The following is a 17694-nucleotide window of genomic DNA, read 5'->3' as shown; positions in this document are numbered from 1 at the left end:
TAGGGACTGTCCCTGCAAATATTGTAATTCAGTTTGTGTTGAGTATTTCTATTGAAGTCTACAGATGGAATTCCATCCCTGTTCAGTTCAATGGCAAGACTGGATTTCACCAAGTCCAAGATTTCATCATTTAAGCTTTGGAACCTCCTCCAAAGCTCTTACAACCAACACTAAAACCATACCACAGCATGAACAGAGATGAACAAAGAGGACACAGCTCTGATTTTGTACTACCCCATCATCTGGCAGACTTTTCTTCCTGATACTATTTTGTGGTCTTTAATTTCAAAGTAATAAGGACATTTTTTAAAAGAAGTGATTACAATTTGTATGCCCCTTTGCTACTTTCAACTAGCAACATGTTTCCTAGATTTTTATTTTTTTTAAAGCTACTAAAGAAATGTAATCCAAAGACACATACACAGTCATTTAAAAGTAACATTTACCGTGTTCCCACTTCAACAAATACAGTCACAATTTGGTAAGAATATTCAGCTACCATAAAATACTTAGCGGTTATAATTCGTAGAACACTTCAAAAGGGGGAAATTGCTATTGTCTATCCAGACAAACCCTCCAGATCTGCACCCAAACTGGACAAGCATATCTGCTAGCAATTAAAATGAAGGGTAAAATTTCAGGCTACAGTACGCTGAGAACAGTCCTACAGTCTACATGTTTAGCACTGATGGGAAATGTCTTTCTATGCTGAACCTTTCAATGCTGGATTTTAACCCTGTCTATCTGGATAGAGTTGGAAAACAGACTCCTTTTTTCTTGTGGCCCCCAATTTGTTTATATTTGAATAATACACTCATTATTTGCTGTAATTTTTTTATTTTCATATGCAAATACCAGACCACACTTTCAGTCCCCTAGCTCCATCCATTCAAAACAGCACAAAGAGAAATTATTTTCTGTTACTCCCTTTGTTGTGTAAGACTTGTAGAGACTTTAAAAAAGATGGGTGGAATCAGGAAACATTTCTTACTTTCTGCCTTTTTCCTGTTTGTACCTTGAATCCTTCCTATGAAAACTTAATTTCTCTTGAAACATTTAGATACTTATGGACCTATTTTTTGTTTTATGTGACCCTTTTTGAATTTGCCTCTCACTAGTCCTCTCCTGAACATCACATTACTGCTGTCTCCATCCCCACAAGGTGGCAGAAAACTGACAGAGATGCACTGGTGACTTGTGGCTATGCCTGATAATTGAGAATGACACACTTGAAAATATGTTGTGGGTTTTGTTTTGGTTTTCCTTTTGAGGGTATGGCTATAAGCCAACAATTTGTGGAATGTTTCCTGGTTTATTATGCTGCTGAAGTGATCAAAGTACTCTCTTGCTCTAGTTAAATTGTCTTAGCTATTATGTCTTCCATAGATACAGAGTAATTAAATCATGTCCCATAGTTCTTGAGCTGGGCTGGAGCTTTCCAAGTCCTAGAAAAATGTATTAGATTCAAACTAGGCTCCAGTAATTAGGCATAGCTTCCATCAAACATATTCCATAGAAGATGTGTTCTTGCTTGTGTGCAATTTATTGTTCCATCTCAGGTCAGGGCTGTATCACAGGCATGTGTCAGAGGAAGCAGACTTAAGGCTCAACTTGAATGCATGTTTATTATATGCTTATGGGTCTAGGGAATTTGGAAGGTGGAAAATGGGAACAGAGAATATTGTGCAGAACTTCCCTAGTTTTTCTCTTTAAACCCATGCAGGAGAGCTGCTCTGGCCCTTTACAAATACCATTTGCCTCCTCCTGGTGGCCATATTAAGCTGCGGTCGTGCTGGGACACTCCTTTCTAATTTATATCAAAACTGGCAATTTACAGATAAGGAACTAGGTAAGGCCTGGGATGAGTCAGAGAGAATACATTCTGCTGTGTTTTTCTTACTAGCCAGGACCTACCATATATGTCAAGTCGAGCAGTACAGGAGACAATACCAGCTTCATTTTTTGCCGACAAGGTGTACCAGCCTGCATCTGATTTCTTGGCAGGCTGGATGAGGAGGCAGACATACCCTGTTGTGTCTTGATGCATGCTGGAAAAACAAGTGTTTGGGAATTAGTATTTCACAAGAGCATATCAACTTTGAGATTTTACAGTATCTACATTAATTATAAAAGAATAAGTTGTAGCTTCTATTCTCAAAGAGGTAGCAATCCAAGATACTTGTTGTCAATAGATTTGCTTTCAGGATGGCCTCAACCAATGATCAGAGTAGCTGAAATCTGTTCTTGCTCCTCTTAGTTGTGCAAAGCCATGGTGTGACAGTGTGAGCCTAAGTGTTGCTCTGTATGTGTTCATACTGGAATTGCTTATTGAATTAAGCGAATTAAACCCATTCAAAGCTGCTGGATAGCATACTGTATTTTTTCCTACTCAGTAACATAACAGAATAACAAGAACACTTGTACAAAGTTGTGACATTTCTCACAGCAGTAACCAGAGTCAGTCAGAAATTTTCTTACAGCACTCTCTCCATGAGAAAATGACTGCCTGGCATAATTTTACAGATTTGTTTGGCCTCCATTCAAAGCGAAAGCTTCTTCATTATTCCCTCCTCTTTGCTCTTCAGTGATCCAAATCTTTCTAGCTGCAATTTCTAGGACAAACTATTCACTAGAGTATCAAAGAACTGAAGCTTCTCTACTCTCTAGGGAGCATTTTGTGCCTTTTATCAACCCAAGTGTTTCCCTTGTGATAAAAGAAGAGGTGGGAGATGAGCACATCAGAATACTTGAAATTTCAGGAAGTTTTAAAATTTGAGATTTTGTTTCCTTGTGAACTGGAATGAAACAGCAAACCACAGAATTTCAGATCAAGAGGACATTTGTGTTTCTGATAGCCCCAGTATAAAAGGAAACGTTCAGTTTCCATATTGCTCTCTGCAGTACATAACTTGCCTTATGCTGGAGGTGCAGTAGTATAGAAGATTATGCATGTCATGGTACAAAAAAGGGTTTCAGGCAGAACAATAATAGTGAGGCAAGAGGGAGACAAACAGGGACAATGCCACTCATTGCTCCAGTGGATCTGTGCAGAGCCATTCAAAGCCTCAGAGCCAGCAGTCCTGACACTGTGAGGTGTGGGAGGTTTCCCTTAGTCATTGCTCTGATGAGAGGAAGCAAAAATGGTGAAAAAGCTGGCAAATGAGACAGTGTTGGATGGCTGTTCATTTTACATTAACTACAGTGTTTGCAGGTGTATAGCCATAACATCTGCAAGAGTATCAATACTTGAACTAAATCCTTGAGCAGCAAGGACAATAGGCTATAGAAGACCAGAGGCTGGTGAGCTTTTCAGAGAAGGACAGCAGTGTGAGTGGGGAGAGATTTTTCAAGTGAGCTTTCCCTCATGATAGCTGTGTTCACAACAAAGGCTGCTGTGGAGCCAGCTTCTTTGTGGATAGCCTGCACAGTACTCATGTGAGAATGTAACACTTCATGATCTCAGAGATCCAATGACTGCATCAAATCACTAGCTGGAGCTGAGTGAAATAAAATATTAAAAATCAGATTTAAGCTGAAGTGGGAATATTTAAAAAATAAATGGCAGCCATTAATTTATCATTAATTACAGCCAGGAACGTGTTTCATCAGCTTTTCGTTTGCAGAATCTAAAACCAGTGAGGCATTTGAATGCAAGAGCTGGATCTGAATTGTTTTATTTTCTAAGTGTGGGATCAAAATCTTTGCCTCTGTTTGTGACGAAACCTTGTTATTGGCCTCTGTATCTGATATGCTAAATTCCATTATGTCATGCTCTGGGGTATTCAAAACCATGGTCAATCTGCTCTGAGTTTGAACTGGTCCATAGTTAGAACTAAACTGGGGAAAAAAATTGTTTAGGGCAAGAATTAGGTGCTAGAACACATTAAAATACAAACCCACAGTATCTTTGATACTTTGCTGTATCAGGCCTGTGGCCAAAAGGTCTGTCACCACTCACTGAAGCAGTGGCATTATTACACTCTGTGCCTTTATTCTGAGCCAAGGATATAGTTACTGTTCTCCTCTCAGGGAAGCCAGCTTTTAAAAACTTCCCATAGCTGAAAGAAGTTGTTTTCAGAACATTTCCTGTATTGATCTCGCAGGTTTTCAAGGAAACAACTGGTCCAGCCACAAGAAACTCCCGAGCATGGATATGACGGTACAGTACCTCATCCGCTCTGTGTTTGATGGGATGGTCTCATTATCCTTCTTCCAGTAAAAGATAGGGGGTGGCATTCCCACAACTCTGCACTCTAGTCTGACGGGGTACCCTTCAGGAACACCACAGTTCTGAAGTTTCTCCAAAAACATGGGGGCTTTTTTCACTTCCTTTGCTGGAAAAAGTATTATGAACAACAGGTATTTTATTCATGACCAAAAATTAATCTTGTGATAATAAATAATCTTGTGATAATACAGTGAGTTTGAATTTCTAACGAGATACTGGAAGGAAAGGGCAGTGCTATGCCACTGCCTCTCTAAGGGAACATGAAGAATGTATGCAGGAAATTAATGCCAGATCTATCAATTTCAACATCTCACATCTTGTGAGGCTTTATTAAAGAACAGTATTCAGATTTGTAAAACATTTTAAAACATTGTGAACTAATACATTTGGGCTGAAATCTATGAGATCTCAACATGTGAATTAAAACCCTAGGCATTTTCTGGGAAGCAAATTGAGAATGTAATTTTGCAAAGACAAGAGGTAAAGTTATGTTGAGACAGAATTCTTCCAGTCTACTGTTAACAGCCTACCAGCTGAGCACCAGGCCCTTTTCCCTCCATGAGGTGAGTTTTACAGCTGTTGAACTCACCTGCTGTCAGTGGATGAACTCTTTATTTATACTTGTCTGTAGGGAAAGTAAGGTAGGTAAATTTGAAGAAGTGTGTACAAATTACTTCACCGTGACTAGTTTTTCTTACCTACAACAGTGAGCTCCAGACTAAATGAATTTTGTCCTGTTTTATTAGTGGCAAGGCAGGTGTAAGTTCCAGCATCATTTTGTGAGAGAGGATCAATAAGTAGAGAGTGAACTCCTGTCTCTCTGACCAGCATCTTGTGGGTGCCATCTGGTAGCACAGGTTTGCCATTCAGAAGCCACGTCAGGTCTGGAGTTGGTAACCCACTCACCTACCAAACAGTGAAACAGCTAGAGACATGTGTCAAACCAATAAAGAGATTGTAGTATATTCATAGGTGGGCCTTCTTTCAGATACCATCAGAATGCCATGCTTTTGCTGATGAGTTCCAAAAGGGAGAAAACCCAGAAAACAAACAAACAATGTCCCAACAGAAACAAATATATGAAATGCCTACTTTTTTCTTAGAAAGGAACAAGCCTGGTTATATCTCAGATTCACAAAACTCTTCAAGTAATCTGCTAGTTTGTTGGCTTATTTTTAGTGCTGAGTATAAATCAAACCCCTGTACCTAAACCACTAAACAGTTGAATAGAGGTGAAAAAGAGTTCTATACGTTGTCTTTTGTAGAATCTGATGAGAAATTCTATCGTTCCTTGTAGCTGTTAAACTGACACTGTAGATTAAGTATTTTAAGAAAGATTATTTAGACTGTCTTGAGGACTGTCTTTACAATAAATAGACTTACTTACCCATGTCTAAAACATTGCTTTCAAAGCAATACTCTACAAACCAGAGCAAAAGGGAAGTGGAACTTGCCTGAACAAGGACTGCTGTCCTTCAGATTTGTGCAATACCAAACATGCTTTAAGGCTTTGCAAGCTCTGCCAGGATAGCAGAGCTAAGAATAACCAAATTCCTTGGCATGATCCCTAGTAACTTGACATCGTAAATTAAGTAGTAATGAATCTTGTTCCTCTTCAGGGCATTAACTTCTGCTTCAGAGCTTCCACCCTCTTCAGGGTAGGACATATTCTGGAGCATGGAAGAGGTCAGTGTCAGCACTACTATCTGTGCTGTTCGACTGGGACGTAGATGTACAACCAAAATGCATTGGAGCAGATGAGTTTCCTAAAGATTTTCATTAAGAGGCTGTTCACTGGATGTACTCTGACACCTCTCTCTGTGAATGGGGATGTTCCTGCATCTGTGCATGCTGGGGAAGCATAAAATGAACTGGGCTTTTCAGGAAGTATTAATCTTCAGTAATTCAGCCTGATACAATGGGAACATTTGTTTGAACAGAATACAACATGCTGACTCCTCTCTTTCTCATGGTTTTCTGCTATTCTGAATTAAATTCAAGAATTAGATAATGAAGCAGAAAGTTCTGTCATTCCCAGATGAACTTCTGGAGTTAGGACTGGTAAAGGACTCGGTGAACACGTCAAATAATTTGAAGAACCTTGTAAGTGAGCCTTCTGTTTCTGGGATTATGTTTTCTGTGTTCTTCATTCCATGCAGCATGTGTTGGAAAGAAATCCCTGGAATAAGCCCAGAGCCAATGGCAATAAAAGTAATTTTAAAAAATAAATCATTAAAACTGCCACAGCAAGTGTTCATGGATGCAATAAAGAGCATGAAAACACCTAGCAATACATGTGCTGAAGGGGGGAAAGTGAGAATGAACAGAGGAAACAGTTAGTACCTTGCAATCCAACCTACAAAGTCGCCCTTCATGTGCTACCATGTCACCTGGAGCCTGTAGAAAGTATGGCTTGAAAAAACGTTCTTGAACTGCCTCTTTATCTCCTTCTGGCACTCGGGGTCGTGTTCTGAAACACAAAATATTGCATGTGTGTGTTTGGAGGTCAAACTTTTCCCCCCTAATGCTTAAAAAAGGAAGACGTTGTGGAAAAGGATGAATGGATGGCTTGAGTTACAAGGTAGAAAGGAATGGACTGATTGCAATTTAATACTTGCATATTTTCCATTTAGAAAGATTATCACATTAACTGTATCATGTAGTATTGCTGGATCTCCAACATGTCCTTTGCTTCTCTCTACTTTTTTTTTGCTAGGCCTTCCCTTGCCTTTGAAATCCACTGCAACAGGTAAATGAAATGATACTTTACACTTAATCCTCCCTGTATTTGAAGATGACCTTCCAAAATATCACATTCTAGAAGTGACCTGTTGAAGGGATGTCCTGCTGTTATTTCCATTTGGTGGTTGAGAAGTGAAGTACAGAGCGCACTCAAGTACAGCAGATAGTTATTTTGAATGTCTTCACTTAGAAGCATAAGGAGGGACTAAAGTACCTTTCTTTTCTCTTACCTGTGAGGCTGAGTTGTTGATATTCGACCCCGAACGGGGATGCTCTGAACCATCAGGTGGCCTGAACAACTGATTCTCCCCTGCAAATTACAATGGAAACAGAATTAATAGTTGGTAAAATTTGATGTATAAATATCTCAGGACATGGCTTAGTGGTCATGGCAGTGTTGGGCTGATGGTTGAATTTGATGATCTTAGAGATCTTTTCCAGATGTAATGATTCTATGATTCTATTTAACATCTATAAAACATTAGGGTTTGTTTATAAATTAACTGAACTATAGTGTAAACAATTTTTTTCAATGCAAATGTTGTTGGCATGCTGTGGAGTGCAGTTGTGGTGGGGGAGTCTCTGTGTGTCTAAAGCAATGAGTTTCTCAGACTCTGCAAGGCTGTGGTAATGCATTTGGCAGTGGTGCTGTGTACAGCAGCTTAAGCACTGGCTGTCCCCACTTGTCCATTCCTGCTGCCGTGGCCTCACAGGTACTGACTGCTAGTAAAAAGGTCCTACTGTGTTTCTGCAGCCCCACAGCAACTCAAAAGTAGTTGGGCTGAAATACAATTCAAGAAAAATGAAACATTTAATCTGGAAAAAGTTGCCTGATATGCCTGAGAGTGCTGCTAAATAAACAGCTAAGCTTGCACATAGGGTGAAGGAGAATGGTATCAGGGGATGAGACTCTTTGCAGATCTACACATTTGCATCTTAAAAAGTGATTGTGTTTGGTAACATGTCCAACTCGGATATGCCATTTTGTTGCCCCTTTTGCTATATTCTTTCTGCCTGAAATACCATGTCTGTCTTGTCACCACATCTCAAAAGGTGTCTGTCATCAATGGAGTAGGGATCAGGAGATAGAGCAGGAATTTTGAATGCAAAAAAATATCCTCAATGATTGTGACTGGGCTGTGTAAGAATAGGGGAGTAGTTTTACCATTCTTCATTACGTAGTTTCCTCTCCAGTCCTCTGAAGCATCTGATTTTTGATACACTCAGCACCCAGTGTTAAACTAGGTGGCCCAGTCTGTGTTCCTATTAACATATATTAGAAAAAGATGAAACAAGCATTTCAGTAGAGGAAAATAAGACATCTTACTTGTGGGTTTGCAGCCATAATTGTGTAGTTGCCATCATCATCATTAGTAGAAGTTTCAATATGCAAAGAACATGTTCCATCTTCTTCTCTGTTCATTTTGAAATGTGGGTTTTTCTTTGAAATTTGCTTGCCATCCTTGAACCAGTATACCTGCAGTGATCAGAACCCCCCCAGTGAATTGACACTTGCTCTGTAGTAGAAGAGTGACTAGAAAAAATGTAGGTAAGAACAGGACATACATTGAGCAAGTAAAAGATTTAGAATATTATCAAATTTGCAGATTAGTTACAAAGTGAAATAGGATGATTTCAAGGTGAAGTCAGAAAGCTGCCTATCTCCTTGACATAGCTGGGCATGTTAGGTCCTCTTTTCTTGGCTATAGACACATCACTGAGACTTCCCAGAGGGATGTATACGAAATAGTGGGTAGCTGATTTTTATTCCTTTGCCACTGACAGTGACCTACCTTAGGAACAGGTATTCCAACTATTTTGCAAGTGAATGTAATAGGAGATCCTTCCATTACCCGAAAATGCTTGAGTCTCTTATCAAAGATTGGTGCTATGTATTTGCCTGTAGGGACTTCCTCATGTTGGACCTCGTCGTCTGATTCATCCACTGGGGTACGTTCAAGGCGAAACTCTATTTCATTCATCAGCCTCTGCTCAAAGCTGGAAATCCTGTACTCCTGCAGAGGGAGAGAGACACTGACCTGAGTGAGTCAGGTTCTGTGGTGCTTGCAGTCATTTGTGCTCTTAGGCTAATTCTAAGATCAGTGAAAATTACAAAGTCTATGGAAACTAGACCATAATGAAACAGTCTGAATTGGTCTGCAGACACAGATTCTTACTGCAGAATGTTTGCAGAATGTAAGTAATGAAACTGGGTTATGTTAGGTGCAGCTAAGATTTTAATCTTTCTATGTTGCTATGAAAAAACCCCACACTTTCTCACACTGCTAATCAGAAAAGATCACTAACATATAGCAAATTTTTGAGGATTTTGTGTTCAAATACTAGTCCCCTGTATTTATAGAAATGAATACTGCCAGATCAATTCAGAATGAAATAAGGAAAATGATACCTACTAAAAGGGAAAGCAAGGAAGAAAGTTAAGATCTTTTCACAGTAATTTATATTCAGGTTAAAATTCAACCAGATTAGCTGATGTAATGAGGAAAGCAAAATATATCACATGTAAATCCTTGTAATAAACAATGCAAGGAACCCATCATATTCCTACATAACTGATCGTCTGCAAATAATTTGATGTGATTATGAGCCTTCTCCTAATCCCCCAAAGTCAATCAGAACTTCTCTTTCCTTAGTTGTTTTGCATGAGGACTGGACCAAGAGATGTCTCTTTCTGTGACAAGTGAAGCTTCAGTCCAAAAGCCAGCTTCAGTTTTTGACACCAAACCAATGTTTCTTCTGGGCATGATGGAGCACTACAGATCCACCTGAATGGACTTTTCTTGTAAGAGAGGCTGCCTCACTACACTGAAAGAGGCAGCTGCAAGAGTATTTGGCTTAAGTCATCACAAACTACCTTGTGGGGAAGCTTGTAGTACCATATGCAGGTCTGTAGCAGTAACCAAATGTTTGCTCAGACCTGAGTTCATGCAGTTCTAAGTCCAGAGCTTGCACTCCTGCTTCTGTTGAAGGGCGCTGGCATCTCTGAGAGCAGGTTTTTGTTTTATTCTATTTCTGTGGCAAGTTTGGATCTTCAGAACCTTACTTTAATCTGTCAATTCTGTTATGATGGGGTTTGTGGCTTTATTATTACAGGAGAGAAATTTCTGTGGCTTGGAAGAGAAATCCTTGAGCAATTCCAAAAGTGCAGTTTTTAAAACAGAATTTTAGGCACTGGTGAACAATAAATAACAATGTAGCCTATCCTTAGATGTATTCCATTTGCTGAAAAAACAAGGTTCAGGAAATGCATCTTGTCTGAAATCTTAGAACAAGTTAATTAAGAATCAGCAAAGATCCCAAATCATTGGGACTGACATCCCTGATCATTTAACCATTCCATCACACTGCTGATTATGCTCTTGACCAGTAGTTTCCTAATAGTAAGTAACAAATATGGAGAGACAGCACCAAATTTTAGATGACAAAAGTTTCCTGATTTCTTCAGGAGACCAAGGAGACACAAGTGACCAAAGTTTGAAAGGTTACAGGGGAGCTTTGAGGAAACAGGGATCTGTGAGGCTTGGGGGTGAAAGGATTAAAATGTGGCAGCCACAAAGTAAGAGAAGTTGGAAATTGCCTTAGTGGAGTAAACACCCTGGTAATCTATGATTTGAGTATTGTCATGGTAGATAGTGATTATCAGTCTCTTCATCTTTAAGTCTTTTTTGGAGGGATTGCTGTAAATTCAGCTTTAGTATGGATTAGCTATGGTTGGAAAAAGGCAGACAGCTTAGAGTAGGGAGGGAGAGACATTGATGAATGGTCTCTCTTTTCTGGAAACTATATCCTCCTTCCATTCCTCCCTTCTCTAATGCTTCAGACCTTTCTTCCACATAGCTCTGGAGCAGTGCCCATCATTACAAGGTAAGAGGAGTGTTCCCAGGGAGCTTAGATTTCTGCGTCTCCCCTTCAAGATACCTTCCTTACCTTTAACACTGTCCCTCCTCTCTGACAGGGACAGTCTGCTCTCTGATACTTTCTTCAAAGTACAGCTTTGCCAAGCAGGAGTTTTGGAGCTTGCAGGTCTGTAGAGGTGTGCGAGACATGCGCCACAGGGTGGGAGCCACTAGATGGTATCATCCACTCTCTTAGTTGGCTTTGTTTGCTCTGTGGGCTGGCCAACAGCTGGTGATCAGCAAACAGCCTTATAAAGTTTCACTTTGTTGAGCTTTTCTTTTTATTTTCTCTTTCACACAGCATGTCTCAAGAAATCACTTTAATAGATCATATTCTAATCTCAGCTAAGGCAGATTTCTGACAACCAAAGGTATCATTTTTCCACTTAGATGTTGAGAGCTAGTTTTAGTATTCCAAGGGAAAGTTAAGCAATCAGTCTTTTACCCATGATATTGAGAAAATGCCTGTGTGTTTTCAGGGAGGAAGGATTCAATCAAAATCGGGGAGGGATGACTATCTTCTGAGAATTAGCCATGTCACCAAAATGTACTGCAGTCATAATTTGTTTCTAGAGTCTCCCATAAATTAATTCAAACCTAAATACTTTGTTGCAAGCAATGTATTGAATAACATATCTGGAGCTTTGTTTTCCTTCTACTACTTTGAGATCTTTCCATAGTTTCCCTCCTGTTGTTTAGGTAGTTCTTGGCAGCAGAGAGCAAAATCTGTGGCAAAAAAAAATTATCTACTGAGAAACAATTACCTTAAGTGTTTGAATTTTCAAGTAGGATCAGAATCATAGAATTGTTAGGGTTGGAAGGGACCTCAAGGATCATCTAGTTCCAACTCCCCCTGCCATGGCAGGAACACCTTACACTAGATCAGGTTGCTCAGAGCCACTACTATTCTTCCAAGAGTGAAATTATTTTCAGGGATTTCACATGCTGTGTGGCCTTTGATAATGTGGAACCTAATTAGGGATTAATTAAGGTAGCTGTAATCTCTTTTCCTCCTCTTTTCATCATCTAATGATTTGTCACATGAATAAAGGTCAGGGTAATACAGCATGTATGGAACACAGGGTCCTATTTCTGCCTTTTATTGTTTATTGTGTAATGAACCTCTCAAAAATTATGTAACTATTTCTGGATATTGGTTATATGACAGCATAATTCTAAAGGTAAATACTCTGTTTTGCAGACATGTTTCTCATTTATCATGTCCTTGTTTTGCAAAGATAAGCACAGTAAATAGACACAGTAAATCTGTGAAGAATTTCTATTCAAAGAGGGTAACACTGAGCTCAGATTAGCATGAAATGAGTGGGGATGAAAAGTGTTCAGACTTCTCAGTGTCAGATAGCAATCCAAAAGCATTAGTCTAGAATTAGTCCAGTATTCTACTTCTAATACATTGTCAGCTGTATAGTTGAAGATTGGGGAACCATTGCTTAGGCCCTGAAGTGAGTTTTTTAATCATACAGTGTTCTCTAGCAGAGAGAAGTAATGGGGCAATGGAGCCATTACCATTACACTTTCAAGGCATGATGTTAACGGATAAGGTTTTGACTCCTGCATACAATGCTACAGAGTGGAGTTAAAAGGCAATGAAATACTTCAAGCTAAGGGGAGAGTCCAGGGTTGGTGGTTGGTTTTTTGTTTGTTTGTTGTTTGGGGGTGGGGTGTGTTTGTTTGTTTTTAAGATTCCTTGCTGTCTTGTTAGGTAATATGATATCAATAGTGTAGGGTTGCTGTAGCCATGATGGTCTACAGATGAAACCAAACAAAGCTGATAGAGACAATTAACTTCTTTTATTTCCCCTGCTCTAAAGGTACAGGTTTGTCTTAAGTTGTCTAGCCAACTAATATAAAAAAAAATTTAAACAATTATTTTCAAACTGTAATTAACTAATGTTTCTTGCCTCTGTTTTAGAAATGAAAAAGTATACACTGGGGTCACAGAAAAGTTTGTTTTCCTGATTGATGTGGTGAAGATACTAACTTCTTACCACCTTTACTTCATGAAGACATGTGGGCAGTTCTTCCTTTTTATATTTCTACTTGCAGAGAAAATCTAATAGAGGAAAGAAGCCATTTCATGGGGTCACTGTGAAGTTAATCATGGGTAGGTTTTCTCTCACATTTAGTGCATGTGACTCTGGATCTATGTGCCCATGCAAAGAAGGTATAAAATAAGAGCAGCAGTTTGCCAGAACAAATGGATATTGCTGCACTATCAGCATTGGGCTGTCATTGCTGGTAGCTGCTTCCCTGCACTTAGAAGTTCCAGGAGTCTCTCTGTTTCCATGAAGAGGCAGCAGTCTCTGGCTAGGCACCATGGGCTGAATGCATGGGTTTGGACTGGCCATTGTAAGGAGTTCTATTCAAAAGCACATTTTGCATTAGCAAATATTGAAGTTTGGGTTCCCAAAGTCCCAAAGCATTGCCTGTGAGTTGTGCTCATACTTCAGTCTTTGTCTTTCTAAGTGTGTTGTTTATTGTGCATACATATGCTTAGAGAAATTACAAACCAACAGGAAAGGCTTGAGTTAACTTTGCTGTGAACATTTTAATGCCAGCATACAAAGACTGAAAGTATTTTACCAAACTTCTTATAAATAACAGGACTCAGTGAAATAAGAGGAAATAAACAGTTGCATAGAGAATATTATCTTGGGGTTTTTTGCTTGCTTGGTAGATTTTCTTCTAGGATTAGCAAGAACAGCAAATAATTGTTAATATGGCTTTCTGAATGATTACACAAGCCATAAAACTATTTCTGAATGTGATTACCTAAGTGGAGTAGGGCAAAGTGTTAGTGTTTGTGGTTCAGACAAGTATTTCATAAAACATCACACAAAGAACAAGTCAAATGTAATCCCTGAGTACAATGTTAAAATTAGCCTGCACTTCAGCATACTGAGGGATTCTAAGGGAAAGAGTACAAAGGTTCAAGCTCTGGTTTTGGGTCAAAAATGTAGGGTTCCAGCTACTCACACTTGTTTAATATAGTAGCCAGATATTTAAAATAATGCTGTCTCCCAGCTAGAAAACTGGAAAACTTCAGGTCCAGTCTATAGGTGTAAATGTTTTGTACAAATTAGAATATATAGAATACATAGAATAAACCAGGTTGGAAGAGACCTTCAAGATCATCGCGTCCAACCCATCAACTAATCCAACACCACCTAAACAACTAACCCATGGCACCAAGCACCCCAATAGAATATGTATATAACACAAATGTATATAGTTATATACTCTGAGGAGACTACAACTTTTGAAACCTGGATATTTCACTTAAATGCATTAGCAAAAGGGGAGTAGGCAGTGGTGGTTGCATTAGTATGGTCAAGGTATAGCTGGAAGGGTGAAAGGCTTAAAACTGGGGAGAGCAAAGCCATCAAGTTGCTGGTGAGTATGTGGTTCAAACAGTTGTAATAGAAATTTGGGACAGAAAGAGAATTGAAATGCAGCTTCTCTTCTGGGGGTGAGTTGTTGTTGCACTGCCATGGCTGAAGTTACTGATTCATAGTTTTGTTGCTGTGATTGATTGTCATCATTTTTTGAGCATCTGACAGCAGGGCAGACTGTTACCTGCATTTTACACAGGGGAAATTGTGGCCTGAAGAAGCTAAAGGCAACATAGAAAGTCTGTGACAGTGCAGAGTTGGATCATGGTCTCCTACATCTTGAGTCAAGTAATCTAGTTCCTGGGCCATTCTGCTACATGTGAACTATTTTGGCAAAAGGGGAATTGCATAAACTGTAGCAATTACTGTAAGTTTCTGAGCACCTTTGTGTGTGGCTATGAGTTCTCAAATCCTGGATCTTTTGAAGTTAAAGCCTATCTTGCTGTTGACTTTAGCAGATCTCATGCTAACAATTAGTAGGAACTTGTAGCAGCAAAATAATTCAGTGGTGACGTGGTCTGTGTGATCAGCTGGGGTCTGCATATGGCTTTACAGGCTGTAGCTTTTAATGAGCTAAAAGCTTTTGGACAAACCCGACATTTTCTGTGGTGACATTTCTTCTAAATTATTCCCTAGCAAAAGTAGGCAATATTCATCTGAGGGCTGCACATAATTTTCTAGATAGCTGTGGGTTTACTCTTTGTCCTAAAAATAAGGTGGTGACCACGCTGCTATCTGGGTCTTACATAAGAACCAACCAACATTGCCACATGATCTTCTTCACAGTAAATGACACAGATACGTGAGCGCAGTTTGCAGTTTGTATAAGCAAAAGGTATAAACCAGGCCCAGGTACATAACTCTCCTTTCCTTTACTATTGCACAGTTAATGCTATCATTTTTACTAATGTGCAGGGTTCGGAGGTTACCTGACTTTTTTATTTTATCTTCTTTGTATAGCAAAGTTTTGAGGCAATAATATAATTAATTTCTTAGTTTTGCTTGTAAATCTGAATTTCCATTATTTTCAGTCCCATTGGTGAAGTCTGTAAATGTTTTCAAATATCTGGGTAAGAGAATCTGTTTGCACTACACAGTTTTTTTTTCCATTTGCCAAAATCCCCTCCAATCCTCCATCTGCCCTTTTCCCCTTACATTTCTTTTTGTTTCTAAAGGACATATTCTAACTGAACACTTCTGAGACATTTTACTTGTAAGGAAGATGAAAGGCTCAATGGACTACACTGACAGATTTTGGAAAGTGAGAAGACACTGGCTGTACTCTCCTTCCAGCAAATGGTGCAGTAGCCCAAATACTCACTGAGGTTAGACTTGGATGCTTTATCTTACATGATTTCCAGTCTTCAGGACAATGAAGAAACTGACTTAAGTCTCCTTTATCCTGGGACTTGTCCTAACCTCTTCCTGTAGCTGTGTAAAGCTAATCCTCATCTAGTGTATCTCCTATTTGAAAGAACTGAGCAAATCTGGCTGAACTTGTTTGGGGTAACTGAGTCATGTCTTTTCCAACACTCCTAATTGTGCTGACATTGCACCTGGCAGTATGGCACACTACCATCTGCAGAAATGACAGCTATGGTATTTTTCTTTTGTGAGAATGACAGCTTGTTATTGCATGTTCTTGATCGAAGTTGCAGCTAGAATATGAGCAAAATCAGATTTGTGTTTCTCTCAGCACTGTATGATTATCATAGCTGCAGAAGACCAGAGACTAATCGGTTCTATCTCATGAGACATCAGCAAAATTACCAACTATGTTCTGATTCTGGGGTTCTTTTTTTGTGGTGATGAATGATGTACTGGGTGAAACAGAAGGAGTACAGCTGGGTTATTAGGGACCATGCTGAGTGCATAATGCTGACACTTAGGAAAATCTTGACTTGTAAGATATGCACTTTTCATATGGAATTCAATGATAGATAATAAATAGAGCACCAGAATATAAATCACTCATGTTCATCACTGCACTTTACATAGCAATATGAAAAAAGAGCAGTACTTTAAAGCACAGACTTGTCGTCTGCCACTTTCATTTTGGATGATCCCTACATGCTCTGCAGATACTGTAAATGTGACCAAATGCTGCTATTGAAACATGGTGTTACAACACAGTTCTCCAAATAAAAATACACTGGAGAACACATTTATGAGAAGGAATTTTAAAGATATCATATAGAAAATGCAAAGAAAGCAACGCATTGAGCTTCTTACTGGATGCTGTTACGCAGTGATTTCTCACACAGAGGAGAGCTGCCTTTTTATTTGTGAGGAAGTAGGAAGCCATTCCCTACTGTTATAATAAATTGGATGCAGATATGCTGTATACAAGATGAAAATGTCTGGTTTTAAATTCTCTCCAAACTACAAGAGGAAAATGCAGGACAAAATCTATGTGAATCCAGCACTCCAACATCTTACTCTCACAGCGTTAATTGTTCTATAAATGGCAAGTAATAGGAATTTTGGGAAAATGCATCTTCTCATCTCTTTAAATAATCACTGCATTCTCTGAGGAGAAAACTCAGACTTGAATTTGTTTGAGTCAGTCTGGGCGGTGGATGTGGAAGAACAAAATCAATGTGATTAAAGGTGGGAACTGAGGGGAAAATGAAGGAACTTTTTTTCATGACCCTAAAGTTGTTTTCTGGTTCATTACATTTGGCATTCTAATTACTGTAACAATTACAAAAGTGGCAGCTTTGAAATTTTTCCAGGTTTGGGGGATTTAGGAATCAAGATTTTGGTTTGGTCTCATGCAGAATATCAAATAAGTGTATAAATAACTTCTGCTGTCAGCAGATAACTTTAGCAGTGATCATTGTTTCTAAAGGGGTTATCATGCAGTTAACTTGAAGGACTGATTGGTATTTCACAGTAGCTCTCTGAATAATTGGTCTTACTACCACAGCAAGTACAAATTGTAACACTTGTGATTCATCTGCAAAACACACCGCTTGCCAGTTGTTTTACTCAAAGTGCTTTGGCAGCAGGATCTGTCAGAATGAAAGGTCAACAGCAGAATTAAAAAAATAGGGATTACACTGCAGTTGTCCACAGAGGGTAGTTTGCTCCAAAGACTCCGTGGCTTTTTGCTTATCTTTGCAGGTTCTCTGTCAGAAGGGCTAACAGACCTTTTGAAAAGTTACCTTGTTGACGACAGAGAAGGGTATAGCATTATTTGCTGCATGAAGCCTGAGCTGGTGGGGCAGCTTTAGAGGGCTCCATGGCCAAGGTGAGAGCAGCAGCATCACCTTCAGACAGAACAGCTATCTAGCAGCCCTTGGTGTGTCCTACTGTTATTGAGGGTGAACTTATTCTCAGTGAATTAAACCTCAAAATATTCTTTCATTTTTTATTTCTTCTTTAATGTCCT

At 39.2% G+C, this 17694-nt stretch overlaps 1 protein-coding gene across 1 annotated transcript in view; it reads right to left on the bottom strand.

Annotated features, from left to right (window-relative positions):
* MYPN (myopalladin) overlaps nucleotides 1-17694 on the bottom strand; it is a 54837-nt gene that overhangs the window by 354 nt on the left and 36789 nt on the right. Inside the window, exons 13-19 of the mRNA XM_009907128.2 lie at nucleotides 8764-8985; nucleotides 8298-8447; nucleotides 7201-7280; nucleotides 6572-6698; nucleotides 4927-5134; nucleotides 4169-4334; nucleotides 1915-2048 (exon numbers count right to left, since the gene is read on the bottom strand). Coding sequence (XP_009905430.2) covers nucleotides 1915-2048; nucleotides 4169-4334; nucleotides 4927-5134; nucleotides 6572-6698; nucleotides 7201-7280; nucleotides 8298-8447; nucleotides 8764-8985 — 1087 coding nt within the window. The remainder of the gene's footprint in view (nucleotides 1-1914; nucleotides 2049-4168; nucleotides 4335-4926; nucleotides 5135-6571; nucleotides 6699-7200; nucleotides 7281-8297; nucleotides 8448-8763; nucleotides 8986-17694) is intronic.

Source organism: Dryobates pubescens, chromosome 30, assembly GCF_014839835.1.
Source record: "Dryobates pubescens isolate bDryPub1 chromosome 30, bDryPub1.pri, whole genome shotgun sequence".
NCBI classification, from domain to species: Eukaryota; Metazoa; Chordata; class Aves; order Piciformes; family Picidae; genus Dryobates; species Dryobates pubescens.
The sequence above is the reverse complement of the archived record's forward strand: the minus strand, read 5'-3'. Positions and strand labels throughout refer to the sequence as shown.